Genomic DNA, 11960 nt, shown 5'->3' with positions numbered 1-11960 from the left:
AAATGTTAATGTCCCCATTCCTTTGTTTGTAGCACCAAGTGTTTGAGGGATGTCTTGTCAGCTTGGAACATTTTAAAACCAAACATTTTGTGCTTTTTCCGTCACAATACTCAGCATCCGTCACAATCATCCCAAACGGGGTTGCGAGAGGTGCTGCTCCAGCTGTCTACGGGCGAGAGGCGGGGTACATCCTGGACAGGTTGCCAGTCCATTGCAGGGCAACACAGAGACAGGACAAACAACCATTCATGCACACACTCACACCTAAGTAGAATTTAGAGAAGCCAATTACCTAACCTAACATTTGGACTGTGGGAGGAAGCCTGAGAACTTGGAGAGAACTCACGCATGTTCAGGGAGAACTTGCAAACTCCATGCAGGAAGACCTTGGGCTGGGAACCTATAATATTCTTGCTGCAAGGCAGCAGTGCTACCCACTGCCCCACTGAACAGCCCAGTCACAATCAATGGACAGATAGTCACATCTGTGAATAGCAGTCTTATGAAATAAATAACATAGCTTAAGATTTGGGAAATGTTAACACATAAATGTGCTCTAATCTAAATCATTGTGCTGCAACTATGGCTCTGTCACAATCCTTTTCAGCTTTCTCCAAACATTGCCCTTAATTTAGCTCAATCTGTTTTCCCATTGAGCAGGACCAGCTTCCATAATGTTTCTTAGGCCATTACAATTCCAAAATACTTTTTGTTTTGAATTTAGGGAAAACTGTTGAAAAGGGTACTGTACTAACATCCTTTGTGTGGTTTCTCTCACTTCTGGTAATACTGTAAGTACCTAAAATAGATTTTATCGAAGTATAAAATAATGAGTAACCTTAATTGATAAGATAATTCCGGACTTTTTTTTGTTGATATGGAAAAACTTTTTTCTTTCTTAGTTTTAGTTTTCTCTTACTGCTCTTAAGTAGGTGATATCGTAAATGTAGTTGTTCCCTTGGAGCCTCAGGCAACCATCCCCTCTCCTTCACCTGAGCAGTAGAAGGTCAATGTGGGCGGCCCTACCTCTGCAGCTTTATGAGCCTTATAATTAAAACAGGGAGTAAATACTGGGAGGAGTGAAGGGCTGCTCTATAACTCTTTCAAGACTTATTCCTAACTCAATGAAGCAAGGACATATCTGTTACTTTCACATGCAAAAACTCAGCTGCTGTAGAAACTTATTTTTGGAAAGGAAGCAGTGAGGAAGCATCTGAATTATTTGCACTAAATCTATGAAAGTGGGAAAAATACTTTTTAAGAAAAAAAAATATTTACTAAAAAGGAAAGACGTATAGAAAGTAAAAACAAAAAAAAGTAAAAACATTCACAAATTGATCAGCTACATCTTAATAAATTGTACATATGTAATGATTGGTTTGAGTGATCTGACCCACATGCAGATAACCACTCAGAGACCAAGGGAAAAAGTTTAACAGGTTTATTAAATGTAGATGAATAACAGAAGTTGGATCTGGAACTCAGTGGACTTGTGAACCGGAAACGGAAAGTCTGAAGGGGAGATCCCAGAGATCAGTTCAGGGACGGTAGGAAATTTGACTGTGGCTTGAATATTACTGGAGAGGGACTCGGTTTGAGGGGGGTCTTGTCAATCCTTGAATCCAGTTTGTAGGGGTTAATCCAGAGAAGAGGGAACTTGTTGGAGGGCGGACATATAGACAAGTGTTGGACCCAGAGGAGTAAAGGAGCGGACTGTCACTTGGATTTCCGATGAGGACTTGAACGGTTCTTGTGGAGGTTTTCCCCTGCTCAGTGTGTACTCAGTTAATCCTTCCAAGGGGAGAAGGTCCAGGTATCCAGTTACTCAGGAAGGCTTCCCAAAACTGGCAAACACTCTGGCGTCGAGGTAGTGACAGCCCACTGCTCAAATACTCCTCCAGTAATGATCAAACAAGCCACAGGTGTGCAGGGAGGCCCAACAATGAACAGGGCACCACCTGGTGGTGGAGGGAGAAAAACACACAAACAACCCACACAAACTGGATTCCTAACAACATAACTTAAAGGTTAAAAGAAAATAAAAAATTTGAGAAAGCAATTTAAGAACAAGTGTAGAAAAATCATAAACTAAATTTATTCAACTACACATCAAATGTCATATTACTAAAATGTAACAGGACCTAAACATAGTAAAGACTAACTCCTGAAAAACCTTAATCTAAATATATTAAAAATTCTAAATGTAAAAGGGTCTTAAGTTTGAAAACACAAAATGTGCTCCCTTTCTTTCAAGCTACCACTTTCTGACTTTAGCTACATACTTTCTATGTTGTTATGTTACACATTGTTCTTTAAATAATTAATTTGGTAAAAGAAAAAAATACTATACAGAAAACCATGTGCATGGAAACCTTTTTGTTCATCAGAGATTAATAAAAAAATCCAACTGAATCCATAAAAATGCTTTTATTTTTCAATGAGTTAATAAAGATGCCTTTATTGACAGTGTCAATGACTATCTGAAGTGTAGGATAAAAATTTATATACGAGCAGCATGATGAAGAGAAATGAAAAAAGTAAAATAACATGGAACCTAATTTTACATGTTTCTTATTTCCTCAGGACATTGCCTCCCAGAAGTTTTCCATGCCATCTCCGGTTCGGACTGTTATCGCTGCAGACTTTGATAATGACAATGAGTTGGAGGTCTTCTTTAATAACATCGCCTACAGAGAACCTTCAGCCAACAGACTTTTTAGGTACTGAAACGTCTTTTTTTCATAGCACTTTAATGAAGAGGTTAATAAACTGCTTTTTTGTCTTGATTTAATATTCTAATGATGTGCTTGAAAGGTGAAGGGAATTTAAATTTCCAGAAAAAGGATACTTATCTAGTCTGGCGTCCCGCCTCTTCCTCCTTACTTCTTCACACATGAATAAGTCTTTCATTACGAGAGTTCTTAGATCTTTTTTTTGTTCATGGTTTGGTTTCCTCTTAGATAATATTAATTAACTCAGAGCTCAAAATGTGCAAAACGGGTGATCGGTTGACTGATAATAAAATGAACCTTTTCCTTTCTAAGTAAAATCAGATTTGGCAAAGTTGTTTGAGCAGGATTCAAATTTCTGTTTGCTCTGAATATCAGCAATCAGTCTATTCACCAAGAAGATCTCCTTGATCAGAATATTTCTGCACGCTAGGTCACCCAAGAAAAATCTGTCCTTCTGCTCTGAATGAGGTCACTACTTCACAGCCAAAGGCTTGGCCATTGTCTTCTGTGAAGATTAACAAGCTTATTTTTTTCTTCTCTTCAGCACACACAAAAAAAGATGCTTGAACAAGCTAATTAATCCAGTAAAACAAATCAATATCAAGCTGGTGTTAGTGCTCTAACAGCTATAATCACCACATTAGCTGAGATATTCTATAATTATAAAATGTGAAACTTTAACGCTTTCATGCATATTGGTGACCATGGTGGACAGCTATTCAAGACTGCTCTGTATGTGGTGGATATTTATGGTATACTCATATAAGCCAATTTACTGGACGTGAATGTATCACCAGCCAGTCTAAAGTAACAGCAAACTTAAAACAAATGGCTAGCACATGCAATGTGAAATGCAAACTACCTTTCAAATATGTTGCAGGTCCTTCTAAAAGTAATTTTTGTAGTTAAAAAGTTTGGTTACATTAACTAATTGCCTCAGTATTAATTATTTTTTTTAAGAGGAATTGCAGTTGAACATTTGTCTATTAAAATGGACCTAATGCTTCACAGTCTGCATAGTTCTATAAAGACACATTTGCACCTTCACGGGTTTCTGCTTTTTTTGTCACATTAAAATGTTTTTTGTTCATCCAAAATTTTTAGATTGGAAAAAAACAACCTATATGAATACAAAAAAACTGTTTTTAAAGTGACACTAGTATAGCTGATTTGGATTTATGTCCAAACTCTGGCTGGACCAGTCCAAAGCTTTATAAACTGTTTGGTTAACCCTGGTTAACTGATGGACATTTTCCTGTAGGATATTCTGGTAGACATCACTCTAAGAACAATGGTCAGGTTCTGAAATAATGTGTTTTTAATTTTAGGTCAGACATACAGTGTAACAATAAAACATATCATCCAAATAGTTCAAACTATTATCTTATCTTCTCTTTAGAATGTCTGATGGGCCTTTTAGATGAGAAGTGGTTTCGGCCTTGGATCTTTGTTGACTTTCCAGTGACTTTGGTCTTTTTTTCCTGGACTTGCTTTTACTGTGTAATGTTTATAAGAGTCTTGTTTGGAAGGTTTTTCTTGCTGTTTTGAGTTTTTGAATCTTAGGGATGATTTTTTTTAAGTGGTCTTAGGGTAATATGGGTTTACTGGCCCCCTTATAGAATCCTTCACTAATGCTCTTTGTTTTTACTAGTAGCACATTTTTGGCTCTTACTGTACAGTAATTTGGTTTGGTTTATAAACTTCCAAACGTTTTCCAGATCAATAGTTATTTGTAACGGTTTTTCTACATATTTTTGGTCTACATGTGAGGTGATAATGAGGCCATTTTTGATAAATAAACCTGAGCTTAGCTATTTAACCATTGTGGTTTAATCGCAGTTCAGACTGACCCAGAAAAATTTGCAAGGAGGCAAGCACTTTTTCATAACGCTGTATGGTAGATAGGTCTTTAATATCAGTTGATTGTAGTTAATTTTTTTTAAACCAATACTTGCCTATAATGTGCTTGAAAATGCTTTACTGGCATTAACTGTTTATGCTACTTATTTTGTAGCTAGGATAATATTCTTTGAGAAATTAATCCTGTGAGTTTGTGTAATCCTATGTTATAAAGCTGAGAAGAGGTACATAACAGAACGCTTGCTTGAATTATAATTAATATTTCATACCACCCTTCACACCATTTGCATATCTGCTTTTCATTATATGGAAAACATGTTGTCATAGGAAAAGGATGCTCCAGCACACTGTAGCAAACCAATAAAATCCAAGAAAGAAACAGAAAGTCAGAAACGTAAAATAGGTGCAAGTAAGGCATGCTGATGGAGCTGCTTAGAGTTTTTACATGTACAACATTTAAATTGTATATTTACTATGGTGAAAGATGCAACGATGACAGAAATATGCAATTGATGGCTTGGGCAGGAAGTCAACCAGACCACATTACCAGTTCAGTAGTGTTAATAGTTCATATTTGTCTTAATACAAAGTTAAAGTGGTGCAGAAATAAAAGGGGAATGTTTATTATGGTGTTTTTTAGGGTGAGCAGGAGAGAACACGGTGACCCCCAGATAGAAGAATTGAACATTGGGGAGGCTGCAGAACCTGATGGACGTGGAACTGGTAATCTAACAAAAGCAAATGTGAACTTCTGCTGTTATATGCACAGTGAACATGAAGGCACACGCCTGTTATCAACCATAGTTCTGCACATCAAGCATAAAAAAACGAAATGGAAATTAAATCAAATTGAGATATTGTTTTCTTTTTTCTGATGCTTTGAAATAATAAAAGAAGAAGTTTAACAGGTTGTCATTAAGTTAACCGCAACCAATCTGCCTGTAGAAGTGCTGGAAAGAAACATCAAAAACTGTGAAAGGTTCATATCTGGTTGTAGTACCACATCAGAACACTAGATGACAACCTTGATCCAATTTTGAAATTAAGTCTTCCTACACTTCTTTTTTACAATATCACTACGATTGTTCTAAACGTATGTGCATATGTAATTTCGTGAGCATAGTGATCATTGCAGAGATTGTTTACTTTAGCTATGTTATTATGTTGATGGATCTCCAGGAGCCATTGCCACGGACTTTGATGGGGATGGCCGTCTGGAACTGGTGGTGTCTCATGGTGAGAGTGCAGCACAGCCACTTTCTGTCTATAAAGTCAACCAGGTGAGTGTGTGTTCCCTAAGTAGCATTTTATATGTTGTAGTTTGGCTCAGCATAAATCACTTGGGAGCCATCTCCCTTTCTGTTGCACACTTGTTTCAGGGCCTAACTAACTCATGGCTCCGGGTCATTCCCCGGACCAAGTTTGGAGCTTTTGCCAGAGGAGCTAAAGTGGTTGTCTACACAAAGAAAAGCGGCCCACACACACGGATTATTGATGGCGGTTCGGGATACCTTTGTGAGATGGAACCTGTCGCCCACTTTGGCCTTGGTAAGATCCCGTTTAAAGAGCCAGATAGTTATACAGGGTTTAAGCCCTTCAGCTTACTGCATTTGCTCTTCTGTAGGGCTAGTAAAGTTTAAAAACAGCCTTATTTTATTTCTCCCCTTTGAAAAAGAAATGCAAAATTAGAGGATACGAGTGAGAGAGAAAAGAAATGGGCACATAAAGAATCTCCTTTGTCCCTCTGGCTGAGCCCGTCATGCATCAGAGCTTGCAAAGAAAAGATCAGCTCCACTGGTCGTCACATTGCTCTCTGCCATATGAAAGTTTCTAAAATGTTGTAACTTTAGAAAAGACCTCCAGATATTATGTGGATTTATATGTAATACACTCTATAGCAGGCATGTCGGTCCTCGAGGGCCGCTGTCCTGCAGGTTTTAGAGCTTTTCCTGCTTAAGTACAACTGGTGTTAATTGATTGCTCATTACCAGGCTTTTACTGAAATGCAATCATCAGACTCAGCTGTGCTGAAACAGGGAAACCTCTAAAACCTGCAGGACAGCGGCCCTCAAGGACAGACTTTGGGCATGCCTGCTCTATAGCAATATGTCAAAGGTTTGATCTTGAGAAAAGGTGAAATATTCTCTGGCTTCCAAACAATGCAACTGTCTGTCAGGGTTACTAAAGATTTGCTTACATTAAAAATGCCACTTTAATTAAGATCCACATAGGTGATTAGATGTCCTCCTTTGTGCCTGATTAATACATTTAATGATGAGTAGCGGGTGCAAACAGATATCCTGAAAGTGGACCAGGATTGAAGAGTCACGACTGTCACCTCAGTAAATTATTATTGGGGTTAGTGAATGAATTAAGTGATGTTATGTTTGGATTTTGTGTGTTTGATATTCATCTGGAATAATTTTTACTCAAACAGGTAGGGATGTTGCCACAAATGTTGAAGTGTACTGGCCAGATGGACGCTCAATAGCACGTCCTCTGGAGCCTTCAGAAATCAACTCAGTGCTGGAGATCCCGTACCCAAGAGATGAAGAGGAGGTTACTCCTACTGTGGAAATAGAGGTACAGTACACAATATCACAATAAATTCCTTCAAAACATTATGGTGTTGGGCAGAATGAATATAAAACAAAATATGAATGCCATGGGTGGAGCCTTATATCCTAATATTTTATTTGAGGGCACATCCAGGCTGTCAGTTGATCTGGTGTTACCCATCAGGCCCTCTTGGATACTGGAAGTCTCATCACTTTTTTTAAACAATGACTTCCCTCTTGCATCACTTTTACAAAGACAGATTTTTGAATTTGGATGACTATTTTTTGTCCCGTCAACATATAACTGCAATTTTTCAAGAGTAACCTAGGACCTTTTTGTTTCTCTTAATTTTTGCTATCCTTGCCATAATTGTCATTTTAGAAAAAATTTGTTTTTCACCTCACATCATGTTTTCTTATTTTATTTCATTAAGCTAACCATGCCTAAATCACTGTGAGGCAACATTGAAACCTATGAGCTAAGTTTCAATAGAAAGAGTTATAAAAAAAACTCAACAGCTCAGCATTGCAGATCAAACTGGCTCACTGACTAGTGAATCATTGTCTGTGCTAGCATCATGACCTAGACAGACACACCTGATGTTATCCTACATATTTGTTGTTAATATGAACAAATACTAATCTGTCCATGATGCTGCTGAATTCTTTGTTTCTCATAAAGCTGTTTGTTCTCTAAAAAATATCTGTCAGATGCATCAAACCCCTGTATTTTTAATTTAGATTAAAGTGCACACAGGTCAACTTTAGTTAAGGAGTAGATCAGCTCTAAAGGCAATTTTTGCAGTGGATATTAGTTAAGGATATCAAATTGAAGGGAGGTTGAACAGGTCCACCAGCTGCACTGCCACATCCCTTCAAGAGTATTGTGGGTTTCCAGAATCGGATAAAAGCCTCTGTCCCATGTGTGGTTTTAATGGGGGTGGGGGGGGATTGTGGTTTTAATTAAAAATTAAAGAAGAGAATAAAACTGCATACCATTGTTTGTCACATGGCACACATTTGTTGTTGTCTTTCTTGAAGATTGAAAAACTTTTTCCCCACTCTTTTAATTTTGCATGGCTTGCTGTGATGACAAAATCTGAAAAAGGTAAAGGATGCAAATTCCTTTGAACATTGCTGTAACAAATGCATTAATTAAATAGAGATTGAATTATAATATTAAAGAGAGAGTTTAGGAAGCTTCCAAAAAAGACTTAAGGCATCCAGGTTTGATGCAAATGAATGTAGAGTTTAGTCTTAATTGTTTGTTTTTTATTTTTTATTTTTGTGTTTTGGACCAGTTCTGTTTTTAATAATTAAAATGCTGCACAAATCAAACTAGTTCTCTTTTTGTTTTTGGTCACTCGCTAGAATATGAGAAAATATCAGGAGCAGTAGAGAAAATGTAATATTTACTGAGTGTGCTTAAGGATTGTAAAGATATTTTGCTTCACACACATTGTGTTTTACAGTGTGGTCACGGGTTTGCTCTAAATGAGTACGGCCGCTGCACAGGTAAGCTGACCTAATTTTTCCTCTCTTCATTGACTCTGTCTCCTTGTATTAGCCTCCTTTAGTCAAGCGTCTTTGCCCCCTCGCCTTCCCCATCCTCAGATAAAGATGAATGCACCCAGTTCCCCTCTGTGTGCCCCTCTGACCGCCCCGTCTGCACTAATACCTTTGGCAGCTATAAATGCCGTGCCAAGAAGAGATGCAACCAGGGCTTTGAGCCCAATGACGACGGGTCAGCCTGTGTGGGTGAGTTGTTCTCAGAAAACATTTACTGGATTTGCCCAGTTCATGAGAACACAGAAGGCGTCACCAAAAGAGGAGAGGTTATAAGGTCTTAAAGTTACTAACATTGTTTCAACTGTTTCCCCTTTTTGCACAATATATTGCATTATTTAAATAAGTTAATGCCTGACAGTTTGCCACCCTCTGTGTCTCATTTTTCTTTGCAGCCCAGGTGGCTTACTTTGGAAGGACAAGCTCTTCTGGGGAATGCAATGCTTTCCATATGCTCACTCTCACTCTGCTACTTCTAATCTCCGCTCATCTGCAGATAGAACTGCTGTAGCTTTGCTCTTTCCTCCTTTTTTGCTGCTGAAAGGAGATGTACAGAAACTGTGTGCAAACTTTTCACTGAAAAATATCCTCTTCTTCTCTTTGAAGCCCTGGTTTCTTTTCTTCATCGGTTGCTGTATATAGAGCTTTGCATCATGTCACCACTGCTGTATTTTACCCTGTGTCTCCAAGCCTCCTGCAGGAGCTTTCCTGTGAACTGCAGATTTTAGAACTGTCACCTGTGAAACCCTAGTTTTATTTTCTGGCATTAAAAATGTGACCTGAACCGAGTCCATAAAGGAAGGTTTAGCTTAGTTCCAGATCATACGGAGCATATGTTCTTTAGAGATGTGCTGACATCCTATCTTTTTTTTTTTGTCATACCAGGACTAAAATCCTCACATATTATTGCTAAAATCTTAGTTTTGTGTTGAATGAAAATCTTATGTGCAAAAAGCTTTAGGATGTGTATATATTTATGTTTGTGTGGGCGATGTGTGCCTGATTCAGCACAGTCCAAGGAAGTGTTCAGGTGCAGAAACATACGCCGGACCATCTGTCCCAGATGGCAGGGCACATTTGTTTTTTTTTGTTTTTTTATTATTTTTAACAAGTAAATGGTACATAAAAATCCAGAGAAATATGAAATCAAGGCTGTAAGCTACTGAGAACACATGTAAGATGCCACCTTACATTTTAGAAGCTTTAGCAGCAAGAGTATTACTAGAATTTTTAAACAACTAGCATCAACATGTTAATCATGGTAAGATCTCCCATTGGATTATTAAATGTGAAAATAAATATTTTAAGGGATGTTGCTTTTCCTTTCTGTTATTACGTATTATCAGACAAAGTGCAAGTTTTCATTATTCCTTTTTGTTTTGTGCCCCTACTGTAAATCATTTATTGGAATAAAACTTCATTTTTTTTACTAGAAAAAGAGGGAGTTATTATACAAGTAAAATTCTTTATCATTATGAAAATATGTATAACCGCAAAAGTCTTGGAATCATATTTTCTCAATTAAAAAAACAAAACTTTTACTTTAGCTGAAAAAATATGTCCAAAAATAGCACTTATGAAGTTGCTGACAACATCTTGACTGATAGCTTGAGACTTCCTTATTATCTCTTTTTATTTTTGCAGGAAGCATGAGTTCATGCATGCACTTTAAGGTAAAAAAAATATATATTTCTACCTGAAATTCGATCCCCCTGTCATTTTTAAGGTACTATTTGCAAGTATTCCTCATGCTGTTGTAGTTGGAAAACCTCTTTACTGTCAAGTTCAGTTTAAGACGACCCCAAATGTCCAGGTTGATACTTAAGCTTGATCTTTATGTAGCTTTTTAAATGAATAAAAATGGTACCATTGTGCATTTTTCTGTAAGGAGACTAAACTGAACTTTTTTCCACAGATGAAATTATTATTCCACCAGCTTGTCATTTTTAAAGAAGCTTAACCAAAAGTAATCAGCTGCGCCCATCATAGTGTTACAGTAGGTCTTAACATGTAATCATATCAGCTAACTTCTTTATTTAGTCTAGCTGAGATTTTTTTCCTGAAAAAAACTCACAAGGCAGCACCTTTTGAAAAACCAATAAACTTAATTTAATAATAATGCAATAAAAATCACTTACTGTGGATCTTTGTTCGATCCATTTTCACATTGGTGGTTTTCTCTCTGTGGTTGCCAAAGAGTCTGTGGATACTTTATGAGGGTTCAGAAGACCATGTCTACTTAAGTCAAATATTTTAATGTTTTCACTGAAATATTTCTTGGACACTGTACTGGAGGTTGCTGCTAAAATGAAACTTTAGAGTCGGGAAAGAAGGAAACTTTTTTTTCCTTTGTTTTTTTTCACTCCGGATGGACTCACCACTTTCCTAACCATTAAATGTGAATTTTAAACTTCCATTTAACAAGATGGCACAGCCAAATGTTTTGGATGAACACAGCTAAATATGTTCCAACTTTACTGCTTAAAACCATGATACCTAATGTGGTGTTTTGATTCCAATCTACTAATTTACCTTTTGAATGTTTTGAAATTGTTTGCTTGTTGAGACTTAGCTGAAGCTGACAAATGCAACAGATGTAATAATGCTGAAAATGACACTATCCTAATTGTAATATGTTGTCATGTAAAACATAATTAAATGTGTACAGGATTTCTGTGTCCGATGAGACTGAGCACAAATAGAACAAAACCAATAAATGTAAACATTTTTCAACAAATATGCATACAGCTTTCATGCAAACTTATTCATTCCAGAGGAGCTATATATTAAAGCAAAAAAAAAAAATTCAAGTTCAAGATAATATAGCAGACAACTATTATTTATATGTGTACTGTACCTGGGTGATATGTTTGTAATATTGAACAGACCTGCAGGTTTGCATTCCACGCTCCACCAGCCATTCGTTTTGATATGTCATTTTCTTAACAATTAAACCTAGAAATTAACATTCAGCTTGTGAATAATAGAAATGTCCAATGGGCACAGCCTACTATAACAGGGATCATAGTTTTCATTTTTTTTTATTCTACATATTCAGGTTTCCAACTACTGGATTTAATAAATATTTTAAATTTGAAACTCAATGCAGAAAGACCCCTGGCCAAGAACTGAACCGGGAGCCTCCTTATTTTATTAAAGGTTGTAAGACCCATCATTCGGATGTGCCAAACTAATACCACCATACACACTAGTTATGTTGTTACTTTATTGCTTATTTTGGTTT

The 11960-nt window shown here is 37.0% G+C and overlaps 1 protein-coding gene across 1 annotated transcript in view; it reads left to right on the top strand.

Moving 5' to 3' along the window:
• The window catches only part of crtac1 (cartilage acidic protein 1), a 35222-nt gene extending 23758 nt beyond the window's left edge, over nt 1-11464 (top strand). Inside the window, exons 8-15 of the mRNA XM_015383250.1 lie at nt 2584-2720; nt 5233-5315; nt 5772-5872; nt 5972-6140; nt 7030-7175; nt 8623-8665; nt 8765-8908; nt 9112-11464. Of these exons, the coding sequence (XP_015238736.1) occupies nt 2584-2720; nt 5233-5315; nt 5772-5872; nt 5972-6140; nt 7030-7175; nt 8623-8665; nt 8765-8908; nt 9112-9227 (939 nt within the window). The 3' untranslated portion in view covers nt 9228-11464. The remainder of the gene's footprint in view (nt 1-2583; nt 2721-5232; nt 5316-5771; nt 5873-5971; nt 6141-7029; nt 7176-8622; nt 8666-8764; nt 8909-9111) is intronic.
• Nucleotides 11465-11960: the final 496 nt, after the last annotated feature.

The sequence above is a fragment of the Cyprinodon variegatus genome, unplaced genomic scaffold (assembly GCF_000732505.1).
Source record: "Cyprinodon variegatus isolate N-32 unplaced genomic scaffold, C_variegatus-1.0 Scaffold1, whole genome shotgun sequence".
Classification (NCBI taxonomy): Eukaryota; Metazoa; Chordata; class Actinopteri; order Cyprinodontiformes; family Cyprinodontidae; genus Cyprinodon; species Cyprinodon variegatus.
The sequence above is the reverse complement of the archived record's forward strand: the minus strand, read 5'-3'. Positions and strand labels throughout refer to the sequence as shown.